Source organism: Lynx rufus, unplaced genomic scaffold (genome assembly GCF_022079265.1).
Source record: "Lynx rufus isolate CCGP_SWC_20201006 ecotype Redwood Valley unplaced genomic scaffold, mLynRuf1.p SCAF_4, whole genome shotgun sequence".
In the NCBI taxonomy this organism is placed as follows: Eukaryota; Metazoa; Chordata; class Mammalia; order Carnivora; family Felidae; genus Lynx; species Lynx rufus.
In genome coordinates this window covers 16,158,113-16,178,876 of record NW_025814856.1, presented here as the reverse complement: position 1 = coordinate 16,178,876, position 20,764 = coordinate 16,158,113, and the positions used below count along the sequence as shown (strand labels likewise).

General features: G+C 43.8%; 1 protein-coding gene and 1 long non-coding RNA gene across 2 annotated transcripts in view; one reads left to right on the top strand and one right to left on the bottom strand.

Annotated features, from left to right (window-relative positions):
* KIF9 (kinesin family member 9) overlaps positions 1-20,764 on the top strand; it is a 57,766-nt gene that overhangs the window by 364 nt on the left and 36,638 nt on the right. The window contains exons 2-10 of the mRNA XM_047094464.1: positions 800-1,044; positions 4,672-4,769; positions 6,517-6,682; positions 8,456-8,562; positions 11,135-11,359; positions 18,224-18,307; positions 18,437-18,529; positions 19,301-19,448; positions 20,519-20,583. Coding sequence (XP_046950420.1) covers positions 1,008-1,044; positions 4,672-4,769; positions 6,517-6,682; positions 8,456-8,562; positions 11,135-11,359; positions 18,224-18,307; positions 18,437-18,529; positions 19,301-19,448; positions 20,519-20,583 — 1,023 coding nt within the window. The 5' untranslated portion in view covers positions 800-1,007. The remainder of the gene's footprint in view (positions 1-799; positions 1,045-4,671; positions 4,770-6,516; positions 6,683-8,455; positions 8,563-11,134; positions 11,360-18,223; positions 18,308-18,436; positions 18,530-19,300; positions 19,449-20,518; positions 20,584-20,764) is intronic.
* Positions 4,757-20,764, bottom strand: part of LOC124522828 (uncharacterized) — a 44,867-nt gene continuing 28,859 nt past the window's right edge. Inside the window, exon 3 of the long non-coding RNA XR_006964867.1 lies at positions 4,757-4,848. This is a non-coding gene — a long non-coding RNA (uncharacterized LOC124522828). The remainder of the gene's footprint in view (positions 4,849-20,764) is intronic.

Below are 20,764 nucleotides of genomic sequence, written 5' to 3'. Positions count from 1 at the left end.
GATCTAACGTTCCCTGGCCCCACGAGACCTCTGCGTCTCTGCCGAGGTTGAGAGGGCGTGAGGTGGGTGGGGGACCAGAGGTCTGCTGGACCCTTTCATACACGGCAGTTTTCGAACTGGAGGGGGCTTCGGGATCGCTAGGTAGAGCCCTTCGCTTTATGGATGAGGAAGCCGCTCCAAAGAGGGACAAGAATGGTCCCAAGTTCCACTGCCTCCCACACTCCACACAGGGGTCCGGTATGTTGGGTGAGGAAAAGGGAGAAGACCAGGTCTGTCGGGAATCGAGTCTTTGGTTTAGCCTAGGGCCGGGTGCGTTTGGACCCTGTTGTTTCGGGGTTCAGGTGCTGCCGCCGCTTTAAAACGATGAGGGTTCCATATGAGAGCGTCTGGTCTGGGCAGGAGCGCTGGAAGGTAGGGATTCACCTGGTGCCCACCATTCCAGCAGACGCTTCCTCTTCTTTAATCCAGCTTTCAGAAACGCTTGGTAGCAAATTCTGTTCATTCCCACCACTAAAACGAATAAGGAAACCACGAACCTTCAGGGAGATCTGCTGGTGGCCACTCCGAGGTTCATTTATTTACACCAGAAATATCTAAGGGTGGTGCCCATGAGAGAGAAGCATTCCCCATAAGATCCTGAGGGAGGAAACCCCTGCTAAAAGAGAGGGCATGGTGAGGGGCTGAATATGGCTTGTTGTAAGTGGTGCCTGGAAGCTAAGCCCTTCTGGAAGGGCTGTGGGCTCAGGGGTTGGATGTGCTGTGGGAGGGAAGTGACATATGCCCCTTGGGACTCTCTCAGTAGTGACCGAAGATGGACCCACATGTGGAGATTCAGCCAGCCACCCTCTGACTTCCAGCCATGACCATCACTACCAACCACCATTTCTTGAGTACCTGTTCTGTGCTGGGCACTGTTCTGGACATTGAGGGGGGATTCAAAAGAGAGAAAGCACAGTTCTGTCCCACAAGCAACTTGTAATTTAATTTGGGAGCGGAAACCCACTCAAATGATGCGGCGTAAGAATGGTAACAAGCGTTATTTCAGTAAGTGCAAGATGGCATGGGGTCTCTGAATGTCTGGGTGTTGAGGGGCTGCTGAGTAGGAGCCTTATAGGAGGAGTTAAGTTAATAGAAAAAGCTTGCAGAGCGCCTGGCTGGCTCAGTGGGTAGAGCATGCAGCTCTTGATCTTGGGGTTGTGAGTTCGAGCCCCACATTGGGTACAGAGATTACTTAAAAATAAAAAAAAAATCTTAAAATAGAGAAAGCTTGTCTTAGGTGGGTATGACTCCTGGCATACTTGAAGCTATGGATGTGAGCACGGGGAGGGTCTGGGGAGGATAGGGGAGCTGCATGTGCATGTGCATGTTGGCAAATTACAGGCCCCACTCTGAGGGGAGGGCGATGCTCAGGCTGTCCGTGCTGTTCCTGTGCTTGGTGGGTGGAGACTTCCAGGAGGGAGTCCTGGGCACCTGCCACCTAGGCTGGTTCCTTTCAGAGGGCACCTTGGCCAGGAGGCTGGGTCCTCAGACCCAGAGCTATTGACCTTCAAGCTATTTGTGGCTCTTTATCGCTCGACCTCAATGTTGTAGACAAAAATTTTAGGACTGAAATTGGATAAGCCATCATCCTTGATCACCTGAATAACTTTTCAGCTTCGTTTTCTAAAAATTGAAAGGTCTGAATGGTCCCATAGTGGCTGGGAAAAGACTTCCATGAATTAATTACTTGAGGAATGTAGCAAGCAGACACACAGTTCTACAGTTGGCAGATGTGAAAGTGTCATGTTTGCTTATTTGATTTTACATCTGAAGGGCTTGTAACAGGGGTTAGAGTTTCGTTTGTCTACATCATTGAAACTGTAGACTGAAAGGGCAGGACCTGTCTCTATTCAATTTACTTCTATAGAGATATTTCACACCACTGATGATAGTTAATATAATTGTAATAGGAAATCTACCGGTCATTGCAAGTTGTGTCTAGAAATATGTTTAATATCCTTAAAATCTATCAGGTAACATTCAGTGAGCCTGTCTTAGATAATACAGGGAAAATGTTAATATTCTTTATTTAATGTGCTTTAATTTTTTTTTTATATTTATTTATTGAGAGAATGAGAGACAGAGCATGAGCAGGGGACGGGGAGAGAGAGAGGGAGACAGAGAATCCAATGCAAGCTCCAGGCTCCAGCTGTCAGCTCAGAGCCCGATGCGGGGCTCAAACCCACGAACCATGAGATCATGACCTGAGCTGAAGTTGGCCGCTTAACTGACTGAGCCACCCAGATGCCCCTTAAAGTGCTTTTTTTAAAAAAAGTGAAATAATTAACTGTATTTCAGAGAAGAAATCCCTGTCATGCATGATTTTTTTCTTTACAGTACAGGTCTTAACATTTCATTTTTTAAAAATATTAAGCATCATAGCAGTTTATTAGAGTGCTTTGCAGTAGTTCAAGCAAGCTATTTTTCCTTAATTGCTGTGTTATTGCTCTTTTCCAATTTGAATATGAAATTGAATCAGCTCCCTATGTCTCATGTTTCCCTAACTCTTCCTAAATTCAACAAATTCCTTTGCTGGTTGTTGTTGTTGTTGTTATTGTTGTTGTTGTTTACAAAAGCATACAGGTGATTTCTTTGGCCTTAACTCCTCTTTCCTGCCCTATGAAGATGCAAGTTATTTTAGCATCAAATGCCTCATCTCTTATTGAACTGATTCAACCCCAATAGGAAGGTCAGAAGAGAAGTGTACCAAGCAGCATACATCCTGACCCTCAGGCCTTGTCCCTATTCCAAATGTGTTTGGTACATTTGGAACATTAACGCTGAATGAGTTTTTTTTTGTTTTTTGTTTTTTTTTTCAACGTTTATTTATTTTTGGGACAGAGAGAGACAGAGCATGAACGGGGGAGGGGCAGAGAGAGAGGGAGACACAGAATCGGAAACAGGCTCCAGGCTCCGAGCCATCAGCCCAGAGCCTGACGCGGGGCTCGAACTCACGGACCGCGAGATCGTGACCTGGCTGAAGTCGGACGCTTAACCGACTGCGCCACCCAGGCACCCCAACGCTGAATGAGTTTTTAACATTCTTTCTGTATATTCATAGTTCCGTAAAAGTGAAATTATTGAAATGTGAGAGCCCAATGTTCGGACTGCATGACCATAGACCACTTGATGATACTGTTCACATCATTTGAAAAAGAAGGAAAGAAAAAATATTAGGTTGATATTAGGAAAATGTATATGTAAAATTAGAAATGTTTCCCCTTTGAACAAATTAAAATTGTATTATGTTAATTCCCCTAATAGTTTCAAATAACAAAGTTTAGTATATTTTCATAGATTTTCATCTTGTTTAGTGGTATTACTTAACTAGGTTAAATGTATTGATGATGATTACAGGTTGATTTTTCCTTAGCTTTCCTTAGAGCTTTTGACATTTTCTCCCAATATTTAATCCTTTGTCATCAGGGTATAAGAGGCACCTAAAGAACTAAGTTTTGTTTTTTATTTTTTGAAGAACTAAGTTTTAAGTTCCCCTTAAAGCAATAAAAATAGCACAATTGTTACTTCTGTTTAATAACCCTCTTTGCTTTTCCACTCTATGTCAATGTTGGAACCAAAATTTACTGTTTGATTAGTATTTAATATTTTTACACAGGCACTCTCAGGAAAGGGCCTAGTGTGATTTCACCAATGAGACTAATAGCCAATAAAATACAAGATTTCTTGGTTATCATTTGATTGTGCAATCAATTTTTTTAAATTTTAATAAAATACTTCAGTTGGACAGGATCTTAGAAATTAATTAACTCTCCCCTCAGTGCAACAGTCCCTGCTAGCAACATCTCTGCTAGCTGGCATCTTGACCTTGCTTGAGTCTTTTCCATTATAGGACAGCTCTACATAGTAGGAAGGTCATTTACCTAAATCTCCCTCCCTAAACACATACACCTATATGCTTACATCCTATTCCATGAAGCCACACCAAGCATTTATTTTGACATTTTGTTATACACGGTAATTATCTGTGGTAGTATAAATAAAGGAATACAGATTAAGTGGATCTACCTGAAAGAAAATGATGAAACTCTAGTTAGGTTGACGAGGAGGTAGAGGGCTGTTTGATTTTTTCTCAATGGACTGTCAGAAAAGAAAGAGTATCTGATTGTGGACTAGATTAAATACACTTCTAGGGAATCATTTTCTGATCTGAGCTGGTCAAATGGAGGTAAAGGAGGGGCTGCTGCATCTGAAATAACATATGTTCGTGAAGACAAGAAAATTAAGTTTAAATGCATTTCATAGTAAGTATTTTAGATGAAAGCATAATGAATGAGGCAAAGCATAAGCGGACATTTTTAGGTACAGACCATTTTTAGGAAACACGTCTAAGATTAGGCCACTAAAGGGAGTGTTCTTCTTGCTTCGTGTTTCTGTCTCTTAGGGGGCCATGGTGGAAAATGGTGAGGCAGCCTGTAAAGTAGGAAGCGCCTGTACTTGTTGAAGAGCGGGTCCTGTGGGTAGAGCACTGACACGCGAAGGGGTGAAAAGGAAGACTGGGTCTCATTGGGACAGAAGAACACAGACCGAGTGTCAGTCACTCCATTCTGATCTTCTTAATGCGTTGCCACTTGATGATAACTACTGAAAGCTGCACTGTTTTCTTCTTTTTAGCTAGAATGGGTACTAGGAAAAAAGTTCATACCTTTGTCCGTGTCAAACCCACCGATGACTTTGCTCACGAAATGATCAAATACGGAGATGACAACAAAGTAAGTGGATGTGCTTGCTTTCACCAGCTTGGTCCTCTCTGTCCCACCTTGCTGCGGTGGGACCCTGTTTCCAAACAGCCTTTAAGGACCAAGACAGAATTGATAAAAGTTCAGATGGAGTCCAGACTTCCAACAAGTCCAAACCACTCCCCTTGAGTCACTTTTGATAAGGAAACTCCTGAAGCTCCCACTTGTTTTTGTTTTAATTTTTTTTAATGTTTATTTTTTTTTTTTTGAGAGAGATTGAGACAGAACGTGAGCAGGGGAGGAGCAGAGAGAGAGGGAGACACAGAATCCAAAGCAGGCTCCAGGCTCCGAGCTGTCAGCACAGAGCCCGACGTGGGGCTCGAACTCATGAACCGTGAGATCATGACCTGAGCCGAAGTCAGGCACTTGACCGACTGAGCCACCCAGGTGCCCCGAAGCTCCCACTTTTAATTGTATTTGTGGTTAATAAGTTTGCCTTCATCCTTGTGTCTGACACAGAAAAGCTGACATTTGTCCACACTCATAAAACTCTGTGGGGATCAGATCTGCTGTTACATGATCCCTCAGGGAGGGGGTCAAGTAAGATGTCTTAAGTTGATAACTGTTCAACTTACCAAACCAGTGGGAGAAACTCTTTTTGAAAGAACTGGAAAGATGTATCCATCCCTGTGTCCCGACCACACATGAAGCCCATGACAGGCTTAGGACAGGTTGAGAGAGTTCTATGTTTTCATTGAGCAAACATCTGTGAACCTACATGGGCAGCATGAAGACATTCTTTAAGGGAAGAATCCAAGAGCAAACTGCCCAAGCTTTGAAAGTCTTGACAGTCAGAGAGAAGCTCATGTGCAGCAAATCCTGCAGGACATGGTCTCAGTGAGCACAGAAACACAGAGCATTTCATGTGTGAATGGACAAAGCCCCTCCTCTTGCTTGATCTTACTTTTTCTGCATGTGGCTGTGTGTTGGCTCCTGGATTAGGGCAGCCAGTGTAAAATTCCAACAAGAGTCTCTTTACATCAGAAGGCCCCACGGTGAAGATTGGAATCTCCCCTTGACCTAACCCAATATGTTCCTAAACCAGCTGTTGCCTTAGTGGCTTGCTATGGAGAGATCTAAAAGTCTAAAAATGTTTTTAGGAATCGTTGCATCTAAAAAAAAAAAAGAAATCTTTGCACCTGAAGATATGCTAATTACAAGTGGTAGACACCCTTGATTTGCTATAATACCAGTGAGGAACTGTCTGAGAAGCCAAGAGCCATTTCTGTGGTTATTAATTCATCATTCCTCACAATGCTCCGTAGCATGTAAAAGATGTGGCCCAAGCCCAGGCCTCTGTCACCAAGCCCAGTCTTCTCTCTGGCCTAAGTCAAGGCCTCCCTGTGCTTATTAAATGTGTCTAAAGCTTGTTTAATAAAAAAAACATGATAAATGTGCTTGACCTCGTATCATAGATGCGGGAATCAAGACAAACAGCACCCTGTAACCTAGGGTGACAAGGCCTGAAACCAGTAAGTGCTCCAGTCTCCTGATCCTTCCACCGTAAAGGTGGTGTGGCCTCCCTTCTCCTCTCCCATCCCAAAGAAATCATCTGAATATCAGCCCATGTGTGAGAATCCCTGTTCTTCCTAAAGTTTGCTTCCTCTTATTTTCTCCAGGTCAGGCCTCAGCTATCAGTGAGTTTTTCGTACCAGTTTCCTAATACCTAACTAGCTGGCTAACTCTCTCTCTCTCTCTCTCTCTCTCTCTCTCTTTCTAGAGCATTGATATTCACTTAAAAAAAGATACTCGGAGAGGGGTTGTCAATAACCAGCAGACAGACTGGTCGTTCAAGCTGGATGGAGTTCTCCACAATGCCTCCCAGGACTTGGTTTATGAGACGGTCGCAAAGGACGTGGTTGCTCAGGCTCTTGACGGATACAATGGTAATTTAGTTAATTGACTGTTATTAATTGACTGTAAGAACCTGCAGAACCCTTCCTGGAGGAAGAGGTGCAAGTATTTTATGGTGAATAAAATAAAATATAACCTCTTGTGCTAACTTTTGTTTATGTGTCTATCTCATATTCTTATAGTAGAAAACTTATTATTTGCTTGGTGGTATTGTGGGCATGACTTGATCCAAACTTCTGGGGTCCTATTTTCCTAGGAAGACTAAGTGACTGTGGCTCTCTATAGGTCATGGGGATTGAACTATTATCCTGTTTCAAATCTCTCAAATACTAGTTTGAAGATAATGGCCTTATGAATTTGATGGAGTCCAAATACTTCTCTCTTGACTACCTGCCAGGAGTTATTTCCATTCATTTTGCCAGCAAAATAAATCTACTCTTCCTATTTTAGCATAGAGTTATTTACATATAGCATGAAAAAATGGAGTAGAGTTTGATTTTCTTAACAAATGGAAAGCAGCTTTATTGGGAGATTTTTACAAACTAGTTTGGTCTAAGATTGCTTTAAAATCTTAAGATTTGAAAATCTGTAGAAAGAATCTATCACAGTTTGTAAACTTTGCCCATGTGACTAGAATGTCCCCTGTCTGCAAGTTTTAGGTCTTCTGTTTAAAAGTCTCTTTTAAAGTCTGCTTAGTGTTGATAACTAAACATTGTAATGTATCCCACTTGTGAAACATAGACGTGGTCCTTATTAATCCTGCGGGGATATGGCCCTGAGGAGGTAGAAGAGACAGAGGAACCAAGAAGGCCAAGGAAGTTAAGAGTCTTGAGCCCTGGCTGCTATAGAATTACAAGTGGGCTCTGAGTCCCAGCTGAAGTGACTCCTTCCTGCACATCTGTGCTAATAGGCACTGTTTCTGACCTCAGCTCACATGCTGAGTTTGAGCCCCGTGTGCAAAACCTACCAATCCCAGGAACTAGAGCATTGGTGTGGTGAAGGCAAATGCTGATTTCCATGGCCCAGCGTTGCCCGGAAGCGGCATTTGGGATGGGGTCTGGCTCAGGTTGGCCAAGCCAGGAGAAAGAGCGGATGGGAACCGGAGTCCAGGGTGACAGTGTGGTTCGTGTCCCAGAGCCTGGTGGTGACAGTAGACCTAAGAGATGTGAGAGGTGCAAGTGGAAGGCTTTCCAGAGAGGGCTGTGGGACCAGATCAGGACCTGTCATGGTCTGTGTTTGGAAGTGGCTTGGGGCCAACTAGTAGCCCTGTTTGATCCTGTGGGAACTTGCAGTCTACAAAGAATCCTCACCATCAACAGGAAATTCTCTTCCAACTCCCATCTCTTCCTGGGGATTTTGAAAGCTCTCCTTGTCTCCTGCCTGGCCAGCCCCTGGGAGGCCTACCCCGAGATTCTTGACAGTTCATGGCTTTGCTAAAGAAGGGCTGGAGTTCAATGTTCTATCTCCCTCCCTACCTGTCTAGAAAAATTCCCAGTTCCTCTGTTCCCTGGGATTCGCCACTCCGCTCAGCAGCCCTAGGGTCTGATCTCTTGGCAGAGGGATCAGTAGAACACTACCTGGGCCACACATTCAGAGCTGCAGTCTGTGTTTTGACCATTTATGTCCTGTTTCCTTGCCCACTCACCCTGCCCCCCAAGGCAGGAATCCCTCCTGTCCCTGGCTGCTCCTGATGGCCACCTTCGCGCCAGGGTCCAGGCTGGCACCAGGCATGCTGGGGGATAGGAGAGCTATCCTTGGAGCTATTTTCCTGGACATCACCAAGACATGCTTCCAAATGTTTGCAGGTACCATCATGTGTTATGGGCAGACGGGAGCCGGCAAGACATATACCATGACAGGGACAACTGAGAATTACAAGCACCGGGGGATCCTTCCTCGTGCCCTACAGCAGGTAGAGAGTGGGCCCACAGGCAGGGTACCACACAGGTCCCCTTTCTACCACACCTGCTGCTAACCCGAGGCCTGCTACTAGGGACAGGATACACATGGTGGGGGGTGGGGGGTGGGGGGCAGGGTGGTGCAGAGGCCTCAGGAAACTAGGAAACTGGGACTTCAAGTTTCAGGGTCTGACCCAAGCCCATGAGGAACCTATTTCCTCATTGCAAAAGAGGGAGTTGGACGTGCCAACCAGCTTCTTGCTGCTGTGATGGTCTGTGAACCTGTAATTGAGGATTTGGAAGTCCTAATCATGTTCCTGCCTCATTTTAATGAGGGGGATATGGCCTCTTGCAAAGCTTCCTCCCTGGCCTGCTCTGGCTTCTTCCACTGCTACAGCCCCAGAAAGAACAAAGGGAAGAATCGGGGCCCAACATGAACTTTCAGGATCGAGTGAGTCCCGGGGGTCTGGGAAGTATGACTGAAGACGGTACACAAGGGCCTTCCTTTGGAGTTCTGTGAGGACCTTCTGTTGGAAGGTAGGAGGCAAAGGGCCTTTCCCCAAAAGCATCTTGAGGTTTTATAGCCCTGTCCTATAAAAAACGTAGATGACCGTCTAGTGTATAAAGCATCCATGCTCTAATTTATGAAGCAGTAGCCTTCACATCCCACTGTCCAAGCTTCAGTATCTCGGTATCTTAGACTTCAGTAGTCGAGCCCAGCACTGCCCAGTAGAGACACGGTGTAAGTCACACATGCAATTTTGAGTTTTCTAGTAAGCACAGTTTAAAAAGTAAAACAGGAAGGGGCGCCTGGGTGACTCAGTTGGTTGGACGCCCGACTTTGGCTCAGGTCATGATCTCACAGTTTGTGAGTTCAAGCCCCACATCAGGCTGTGTGCTGACAGCTCAGAGCCTGGAGCCTGCTTCGGATTCTGTGTCTCCCTCTCTCTCTGCCCCTCCCCGGCTCACACTCTGTCTCTCTTTCTCTCTCTCAAAAATAAGTAAACATTAATTTTTTTTTTAAGTAAAACAGGTGAAATTGATTTTAATAATATATTTTATGTAACTGAGTATATCCAAAATATAATTTCCACATATAATCAATATAAAAATTCTTGAAATACTTTACATTATTTTTCTCACACTAAGTCTATGCAGTGTGTATTTTACACTTATGGTCCATTTCAATTTAGACACTAAGTACTTATCAGGAATACTCAATCTGCATTTAGATTTCATAAAATTTACAGTTGAAAAAGTAGATTTATAAACTCAAGTTGTTCCCAACATTCTGAAAAGTTTACCAGTAACTGAACTTAGTGGCCATTTTTTAAAGTTTATTTATTTATTTTGATAGAGAGAGAGAGAGAGAGAGTGTGTGTGTGTGTGTGTCTGTGTGTGTGTGTGTGTGTGTGTGTGTACGCATGCGCATACACATGCTGGGGGGGAAGGGCAGAGGGAGAGGGAGAGAGAGAATCCCAAAAAGGCTCCTTGCTGTCAGCTCAGAGCCTGACGTGGGACTCAATCCCACAACTGTGAGATCATGACCTGAGCCAAAATCAAGAGTCAGATGTTCAACTGACTGAGCCACCCAGGTGCCCCTTTAGCAGCTAGTTTTAACTTTCAATTCAAATTAATTACGATCAAGTAAAATTTAAAATTCCATTCCTTATTTGCATCAGCCACATTTCAGGTGTTCAGCAGCCACCTGTGGCTAGTGTCTACTGTGTTGGATAGCACTACCCTCGACTGTTAGAGCAAGGTGGGGGCCTCAGGGATCATCCAGCCCAACCCCTCCCTTCATGTGGCAACTAAGAAAGTTAAGGGGAAAAGACCAGTCCAAAGTCACCACCTCTTCAGAAGTACCAGGAAGGGTATTTGGAAGTTATTAGTTGGGAAGGCTGAGTTTTGGCTTGGCTTTTTCTCTTACTAGCTGAGGCCACAGACAGATAATTTCATTGCATGGGCCTTTCCCCAGATGGGCATTGCCCCTATCCTTCTTCAATCACAGGGGAGTTGTAAGAATAGGATTAAATAATGGATGTGTAAGAGGCTTATGTATGGCGAGACTCCATAAAATGAGGGATCTTCACTCCAGAGTCCTTTCCATTCATCATGGCCGTACAATCTGTTAAGTCAGTCTTCAAAATTCTACAAGATGTGGGGCACCTGGGTGGCTCAGTCAGTTAAACGTCCGACTTCAGCTCAGGTCATGATCTCATGGTTTGTGGGTTCGAGCCCCGTGTCGGCTCTGTACTGACAGCTCAGAGCCTGGAGCCTTCTTCAGATTCTGTATCTCCCTCTCTCTGCTCCTCCCCCGCTCACACTCTGTCTCTCTCTCAAAAATAAATAAAAACATTAAAAAAAAAACCTCTACAAGATGATAATAAGTGCCACTCAATGAACTATTAATAGTAATTGTTGATGATGATGACCATTAGGCCAGCTAGACTGTAAATTCTTTTAGGACAGATTTTTTTTTTTAATTGTACTTCTTGATGTTTCCTGCTGAGGTAAGAACTCTCCTAACACTGGTTGGTCATTGGAGTTTTGCTCTTGGTGACTACTGTCCGATATTCCATGTAGGTTTTTAGGATGATTGAAGAACGCCCCACACATGCCATCACTGTGCGTGTTTCCTACCTGGAAATTTACAATGAGAGTCTGTTTGATCTCCTGTCCACTCTGCCCTATGTCGGACCATCAGTCACACCAATGACCATCGTGGAAAACCCTCAAGGGGTCTTCATTAAGGGCTTGTCAGTCCATCTTACAAGTCAGGAGGAGGATGCATTCAGCCTCCTTTTTGAGGTGAGATGACCAAGTCTAAGGATTCCTTCTGCCCTTTCTTCCTTCCTTCCTTCCTTCCTTCCTTCCTCCCTCCCTCCCTCCCTCCCTCCCTCCCTCTCTCCCTCCCTCCCTTCCTCCTCCCTCCCTCCCTTTCTCCTTCCTTCTCTCTCTTCCTTTGTTCTTTTTTTTCTTTTCTCCCTCCCTCCTTAGTTTTTTTTACTTACTTTGATAACCAGAATAAATGTTAATATATGCTCATTTAGCAAGTTCAGATAGTAATGAAAAAATACAGGAACAAAAATTAACATAGTTGAAATTGTCTTTCAGTTAATGTGAAACATGGCATTTGTGGTATAGAAAAAAAAAAAGAATTAACATTCTTAGTATATAAAAGCTCTTATAAATCTATAAATTCCTCAGCATATGTTATTCTTTTAAAAGTCATATAGGGGGCACCTGGGTGGTCAGTCAGTTAAGCCTCCGACTCCGGCTCAGGTCATGAACTCACAGTTCGTGGGTTTGAGCCCCACGTTGGGCTCTTTGCTGACAGCTTACAGCCTGGAGCTGCTTTGGATTCTGTGTCTCCTTTTTCTGCCCCTCCCCCACTTGTGTTCTGTCTCTCTCTCTCTCTCAAAAGTAAATAAACATTTAAAAAATTTTTTAAAGTCATATACATTGGAACTCTTATACCTCACTGATGAAATATAAAATGGTGTGGCCATATTGGCAGTATCCTAAAAGGTAATTAATTTTATCATAGAACTTAGCAAATATCCTAGGTATTTTTCCAAGAGAAATGAAAGCATATGTTCACACAAAGGCTTGTAGGCAAATATTATAGCAGAATTATTCAAAATAGTCATAGACTGGAAATAACCAAAATTCTATCACCTGGTGAATGGGTAAATAAAATGATGCAAAACTATTTAACAATAAAAGAAATGGAGTACTGATATATGCATGCTACAACATAGATGAATCTCAAAAAAATGCTAAGTAAAAGAAATACAGAAGATCACATCCCGTTTGGTTCCATTCATTTGAAATGTTCCCAATAGCCACATCTTTAGAGATACAAGTAGATTAGCTGGGAGGAGGGGGTGGGAAATGGCTACAGATGAGCCCAGGGAACTTTTTGGGTGATGTAACATTTCTAAAACAGGATTGTGGTGATGGTTGCACAGCTCTAAATTTCCTTTAAAAAATCACAAACTGTATACTTAGAGAATTTTATGCCATATAAGTTATATGTCAATAGAGGCACCTATGTGACTTGATTAAGCCTCCGACTCTTGATTTCAACTCAGGTCACGATCTCACTGTTTGTGAGGTTGAGCCCCGCATAGGGTTCCACACTGACTGTGCAGAGCCTGCTTGGGATTCTCTGTCTCCCTCTCTCTCTGCCCCTCCCCTGATCCTCTGATCTCTCTCTGTGTGTCTCTCTCTCAAAATAAATAAACAAACATGTTAAAAAAATTATTAAATTGGGGCGCCTGGGTGGCGCAGTCGGTTGGGCGTCCGACTTCAGCCAGGTCACGATCTCGCGGTCCGTGAGTTCGAGCCCCGCGTCGGGCTCTGGGCTGATGGCTCAGAGCCTGGAGCCTGTTTCCGATTCTGTGTCTCCCTCTCTCTCTGACCCTCCCCCGTTCATGCTCTGTCTCTCTCTGTCCCAAAAATAAATAAACGTTGAAAAAAAAATTAAAAAAAATTATTAAATTATATGTCAATAAAAGTTTATTTAAAAAGTCACATAGGTGGAGCGCTTGGGTGGCTCAGTTGGTTGAGTGCTTGAACAGCCAACTTCAGCTCAGGTCATGATCTCACAGTCGTGAGCTGGAGCCCCACATCAAACTCACTGCTGTCAATGCAGAGCCCGCTTCGGATCCTCTGTCCCCTCTCTCTCTGCCCTTCCCCCCTCCCCTCCCAGTCAAAAATGAATAAACATTTACATATTTAAAAAAAAAAGGTCACATAGGAGTCCTCAGGGTGATTTAAACCTGGAGCCCTTGGATCTACAGGGAGGAAAGAGCATCCCAGGAGGCAGCAATAGAGCATTCTTAAAAAATTTTTTTACTACATTTCTTTATTTTTTGAGAGGCAGAGACGGAGTGTGAGTGGGGAGGGGCAGAGAGCTAGAGGGAGGCACAGAATCCAAAGCAGGCTCCAGGCTCTGAGCTGTCAGCGCAGAGTCGGATGCGGGGCTCAAACTCATGAACTGTGAGATCATGACCTGAGCCGAAGTCGGACGCTCAACCGACTGAGCCACCCAGGCGCCCCCAGCAATAGAGCATTCTCATTATTGCTCCTGACATTTCACCATGACTAATGGTATTTGCTGTGGGGCTTTGGTGGCGTAAGGTTGAAGAATGTCCAAGTTTGGGAAGAGTTTTTACCATTAATAAGTATTTATTCATACCCTTAGTAGTAACCACTCTCCTGACTTGTAATCATTTCATTGGTCTTCTTTATAGCTTTACCACTTCTAGCATACCATGTATGTTTTCTCAAACAGCATAGTTTAATTTTTTTGAAAACTTTTATATAAAAGGAATCACGTAGGATGAATTCTGATTACTTTTCCCTCTTATCTACTTTTTATGTGAAATTCATCTATGTTCTTGCTATATATTTTTCATTGTCATCATCACTGTATTACATTGGGTGTTAGGTGAATATACTACAAGTTAGTTATCCACTCTCTTTCTTTCCTTTTCTTTTTTTTTTTCTTTTAGAGAGAGTGAGTGTGCTCATGAGCAAGGGAGAGGGGTAGGGGGAGAAAGAGAGAAAATCTTAAGCAGGCTCAATGCTCAGTGCAGAGCCCAACACAGGGCTTGATCCCACGACCCTGGAATCATGACCTGAGCTGAAATCGAGTCAGATGCTGAGCCGACTGAGCCGCCTCGGTGCCCCTATCCACTCTACTTCTGATGGACATGTAGGTTTTCCTAGTTTGAGGGATATTTCATACAATGCCACTGGGAACATTCTTGTATGTCCGCCTCGTGTACATAAGCATGAATTTTTCTAGGTAAAACCAAGGACTGCAGTTATGGGTCATTGAGTGTGTCTTAAACTTTCTTAGGCAATGCCAACTCTTTCCCATAATGGTATACTCCCACAGTGGGTTAGACCTTAAGACCTTAAAATTTTGACCAATCTGGCTGGTGTGTGGTTTTTCCCACTGTGATCTTTGTTTTCTTCTCCCTAATTACTAATGAAGTGAAGGGCCTTTTCATATGTTTATTGACCATTTGGATTTCCCTTCCCATATTTTTATCTTCTTTATAGAGGTCTTTTTTTTTTCTTTGTCTTGTTTGCATGAATTCTTTATATACTCTGAAAACTAATGCTTTTTCAGTTATATGTATTGTGAATATGTTATATTTCCCATGGCTTGCTTTTTTTTCACTCTTTATGTGTTATTTGATGAGCAAAAATTCTTGATTTTAGGTTAATTGAATGTATGTAAATTTTTTGTTTTGACTTTTTGTGTAAAGAGCACATAAGAGGATTTTCTTTTAAAAATCCACAGGTAGAGGGCCACCTGGGTGGCTCAGTCAGTTGGGCATCTGACTTCAGCTCAGGTCATGATCTCACTTTTCTGGGTTTGAGTCCCACGATGGGCTCTGTGCTGACAGCTCAGAGCCTGGAACCTGCTTCAGATTCTGTGTCTCCCTCCCTCTATCCCTCCCCTGCTCGTACTCTGCCTCTCTCTTAAAAATAAATAAAACATTAAAAAATTTTTATTTTTTTAAGTTTATTTATTTATTTTGAGAGAGAGTGAGCAAGCAGGGGAGGAGCAAAGAGAGAGGGAGAGAGAGAATCCCAAGCAGGCTCTGTGCTGTCAGTGCAGAGCCTGATGTGGGGCTCGAACTCATGAACGGTGAGATCATGACCCGAGCCAAAGTCAGATGCTTAGCCGACTGAGCCACCCAGTTGCCCCCCCCCCCAATTTTTTTTTTAATCCACATGTAGAATTCTCCAGTTAAGTCATCTGACCTTGGACTTTTATTTGTTGAGAGGTTTTTGATTACTGATTCATAAATTGGTCTGTTTAGATTTTCCTTTTCATCATAATTCAGTCTTGGGAGTCTGACAGTCTTTATCTTTTAACTGAAGCATTTCATTGCATTTGCACTTAATGTAATTACTGATATATTGGGGTTTACATCTGTCATGTTATTATGTGCTATCTCGTTGTTCCATTTGTTCTACATTTATTTTTCTTACCCGTTTTGCCCCTAATTTAATTTAATTTCATTAATTTATTTTTTTTAATTTACATCCAAGTTAGTTACCATCCAGTGCAATAATGATTTCAGGAGTAGAATCCAGTGATTCATCCCCTACGTATAACACCCAGTGCTCATCCCAACAAGTGTCCTCCTTAATGCCCGTTACCCATGTTTTGCCCCTTTTTTATTAGATATTTTTTATTATACTTGTTTTCCCTTTTACTAATTTAGAAGTTGTATGTTCATTCATATTTATATTCTCTCACTCTCTCCGTTTAGCCCAGAAATAACAACTTGGCACATTTAGTTAATACATACACACCCAAGTGAGTGTATCTAACTAGTGAGATGTGAATAAGCTCTGTGGATTATCCAAAGTCAGCTTCTTGGTTTTGATATTGTGCTATAGTTTTGCAAGATATTATCTTAGGGAGAGACTGAGTGAAGAGTACAGGGGACCTCCCTGTACATTTCTTCAAAACTCCTCTGGATCAAAATAAAGTGTCATTTTATCATAATTTTTATTATATTTTACTATAACATTATCATTTTAATTGTGTTATAATTATGTTAAAATATTTAAAAATAGGGGTGCCTGGTGGCTTAGTAATTTAAGCGTCCGACTCTTGATTTCAGCTCAGGTCATGTATGATCTCACTGCTCATGAGTTCAAGCCCCATGTCAGGTTCTGCACTGATAGCTCAGGGACTGCTTGGGATTCTCTGTCTCTCCCTCTCTCTCTGCTCTTCCCCTGCTTGCTGTCTCTCAAAATTAATAAATAAACATATATATATTTAAAAATAAAACCTCTGTGGTGCACCTGGGTGACTCAGTCGGTTGAATATCTGACTTCAGCTCAGGTTATGATCTAACACTTTGTGAGTTTGAGTCCTGCATTGGGCTCTGTGCTGATAGCTCAGAGCCTGGAGCCTGCTTCAGATTCTGTATCTCCCTCTCTCTCTGTCTCTCCCAGCTCATGCTCTGTCTCTCTCTCTCTCAAAAATAAATAAACATTAAAAAAAATTTTAATAAATAAAAAATAAAACCTTTAAAAATCTAAAGTTCATGAAAACCTTTTACTTCCTCCTGCATTCTATAAGAACCTTAGGATTGCTACCTTGTCTTTTATGTTTTTGTTTTTTGACTCTGCAGGGGCATCATTATTAATGTTTTATATAGTACACATTCTTTTACATTTACCCTCGTATTTACCACCCTCATTGCTTTTCCTTTCTTTTCTCCATCACCTTCCACTGGAGATTGTTTTCTTTCTTCTGTTGTATGTCCTTTATAGTGAGCATGCTGGTGACAAAGAGTTTCTTGTTTTTTGAAATGTCCTTATTTTAGCCTTAGTCTTGAGAGATATTTTTGCTGGGTATAAAATTCTATTTTCACATTTGTTTTGTTCTACCATATTTATTTTTGGGACAGAGAGAGACAGAGCATGAACGGGGGAGGGGCAGAGAGAGAGGGAGACACAGAATCGGAAACAGGCTCCAGGCTCTGAGCCATCAGCCCAGAGCCTGACGCGGGGCTCGAACTCCTGGACCGCGAGATCGTGACCTGGCTGAAGTCGGACGCTTAACCGACTGCGCCACCCAGGCGCCCCTGTTCTACCATATTTAAAAAAAAATTTTTTTTAATGTTTATTTATTTTTGAGAGACAGAGAGACAGAGTGAGAGTGGGGGAGGGGCAGAGAGAGAGGGAGACACAGAATTTGAAGCAGGCTCCAGGCTCTGGGCTGTCCACACAAAGCCCGACATGGGGCTCAAACCCAAAAACTGTGAGATCACGACCTGAGCTAAAGTCGGACGCTTAACCAACTGAGCCTCCCAGGCACCCCTGTTTTGTTCTACCATATTAAAGAAATCATTGCAGAGTTATGGTTTCCATCATTAGTAGTGAGAAGTCAATGTCAGTCTGTTCAATAGTCCTTTAAAAGTATGTTAGTCTGTGCCTTCTGAGAAGCAGATGCCAAGATGGGATTAAATGTGCAAAAAAAATTTTTTTTAATGTTTTTAAATTTATTTTGAGAGAGAGACAGAGAGATTGAGTAGGGGAGGGGCAGACAGAGAGAGGGAGAGAGAGAATCCCAAGCAGGCTTCCCACTGTGACCGCACAGCCTGATGCAGGGCTCAAACTCACGAACCGTGAGATCATGACTAAAATCAAGAGTCAGACACTTAACTGACTGAGCCACCCAGGTGCCCTGGTACATGATCCTTTTAATGTGCCATTGAAGTCAGTTTGTTATGATTTTGGATTCTGCGTTTCTCTATTATTAAAAAAATATTTGTCAACATTTTCCTGGCTATATAACATTCCATTGTACAGATAGACCTAATCATTGGGTATGTAGGTTAATTGTTAGTCAATATTCGTGAACATTTTTAAGACTTTTTCATTCTTATTGCTACTTGGCTTCTCAGAAAGCTCTACAAATTCACACATCCCTAGCAGAGGGTGAAAGTCTAGGTCTGGACTCCAATTGGTCTCCCATTCTACTAGTGTATAAATGAGATATCTCTGGAAGGTCTGATTGCAGTAACATGAAATCACTTGTATACCTGTCAGAATAGTTGAAAATAACCCAAATGCTTTATTGTTTTAATTCTTCAAAGTGCTGTCTACTTTTCCTCTCCTCTTCAGGGAGAGACCAACAGGATTATAGCCTCCCACACAATGAATAAAAACTCATCCAGGTCGCACTGCATTTTCACCATCTATGTGGAGGTGGGTCTGAGCTCCTTGAATAGCCCAGTGATGGGGGGATGGGGGGGGGCACAGCCCAGTCCCACTGGACCTGCTGCAGACTAGAAGCTTCTCCCTGTGACATCTAACCTCTGTTTGGATGTTTTGTAGGCTCATTCGAGGACCTTATCAGACGAAAAGTACATCACTTCCAAAATTAACTTGGTGGATCTAGCGGGCTCAGAAAGGCTGGGAAAGTCTGGGGTAAGTGGGAGCAGGACATCCCTTCTCAAGCCACAGCCCTGTTTCCTGCACAGTGCCTATGCACATGGGACGTCCCTCATGGGGCATTTGTGCGCCCAGCCCTGAGCTGGGCGCAGTGGAGCATGTGGGCATGACCCCATGGAGCTTTGAGGGATGGAATTAGTGGAGGGGAAACAGCTGCACCATAGTTGCATCCTACCTAAGAGGATTTTTGTAAATATTAAATGAGAGGAAAGCCCCTAAATTCTTAGCCAGGTGCCTAGCCCCCCATAAGTACTCAGAAAATGCTTGGTGCTGGTAGTAACATTTCTCTGCATATAAGTAGCAGTGTCCACATGAGTCTTTCCATGAGTATTTCAGCTCAGCTATTCATGGGCTTGGCCATGAATTAGTATAAGTATTCACACAAGTATGCAGTGAGCATTCCTATGTGCATTCAGCTAAGTGTTTGTATGTGTATGATAGTCACAGGATGATTTGCCCAAGTGTCTGCACAAACATTCCTGTGCGTATTCATATAGATGTGACTCTTACGTGAGAATTCATGTGAATATTCACAGGAGTATTCATATTCCCGTGAGCGTTCCCATGAATATTTGCATGAGCATTCCTGTGAGTATTAGTATTAGGCCATGATGGAATACAATCCCATGATATTGAGAAAAGAGCTGGCTCTGGAAAGGAGGCTCCGGCCTGGCCACCCACCCACAGTGTTCCCAGTGAGGCAGCCTCCCCATTTGGTGTGAAGTGGAATTGACCTTTGGTTTGTAGTCTGAGGGCCGAGTCCTGAAGGAAGCCACCTACATCAACAAGTCGCTGTCATTCCTGGAGCAGGCCATCATTGCCCTCGGGGACCAGAAGCGGGAGCACATCCCCTTCCGGCAGTGCAAGCTTACCCACGCCCTCAAGGACTCATTAGGTAAGGGCAGGTGAGGGCGAGGTCCATGCACAGGGAGGAGGGCCAGGCCGGGTCTAGCTGCTGCTGGTGGTAATGGAATTGCTCCCTTCCGGCAGCTGGCACTTCCCTGCAACCTTTTCACTGTGATCCCAGACACAGCTGAAAAGGCAGAGTCATGCATGGTCCCCTCTTTCACCCACAGCATGCAGTGCTGCTCCCTCAGAAGCTTTGCTTAAACTTTGGCCTCTGTTGGGACTACCTTCTCACTTCCCCTCATCCCTAACCTGGCAGAATCCTTCACGGCCTTCAAGGTGACCAGGTGGAGGGTCTCTGTCATGCCTCCTTCTCTTCCCCCACAGCCTCCCTGACAGATGAACAGGGGTTGTGTTTGTCATATTTGTGTCGCCTGATGGCACGGTCTTGGGTGTCTGATTACTAGTTGAGAGCCACCAGTAGCAAAGCCCTGGCCCACAGCCCTCTCCCCTGCCCCATGCCATCTCTCCTCTGCTGTTCCCCCGGGTCCTCTTTTAGGTACATCCAGTGGCCTCTCCCCTTCCCTGCCCTCCTCCAGTCTAACACATGCTTGGGCATGTCCCTCCTGACTCTGTCTGAGTCAGCTCAGGTGGCTGTAACAAAACGCCACAGTCTGGAGTGCTTCAACAATAGACATTTATTCCTCACAGCTCTGGAGGTTGGAAGTCCCAGATCAAGGTTCAGCATGGATGGTTCCTGGTGAGGGCTCTTTTTGGCTCATACACAGCTGCTTTCTTTCTGTGCCTTCACACGGCAAAGAGCAAGAAAGAAAAGAGAAAGGGACCAGAAAGAGAGACAGAGTTCTGGTCTTTCTCTTTCTCTCATATAAGGGCACTAATCTCATTATGGCAGCTCCGCACTTAGGACCTCCTCTAAACCTGATCACCTCCCCCAGGCCCCATCTCCAGATACCATCACACTTGGGGATAGGACTTCAACATAGGAATTTTGTCAGAACACAAACTCTCAACCCATAGCAGACCCCCACCAGCCTTAAAAGAATCTCTTGGCAGAATACCCACATGGTTCATGGCCCTTCTGTGTCCTGCTTTCTGCAGGGGGAAATTGCAATATGGTTCTCTTGACAAACATCTATGGAGAAGCCGCCCAGTTAGAAGAGACGGTACGTAAAGATAGCCGAGGCGACCTGGTTGGAATCCCTTCTCGTGGGTTCCAGGGCTGGGTAAGGCTGGCTCCGGGCTGGCTAAGCTGGCGTACTGGGCCATAGATATTGTCAAGAGGGAAGAGATCCGGGGACCGAATCAACCAAAATTGTTGCGGGATCCAAATACCAAGTACCAAGG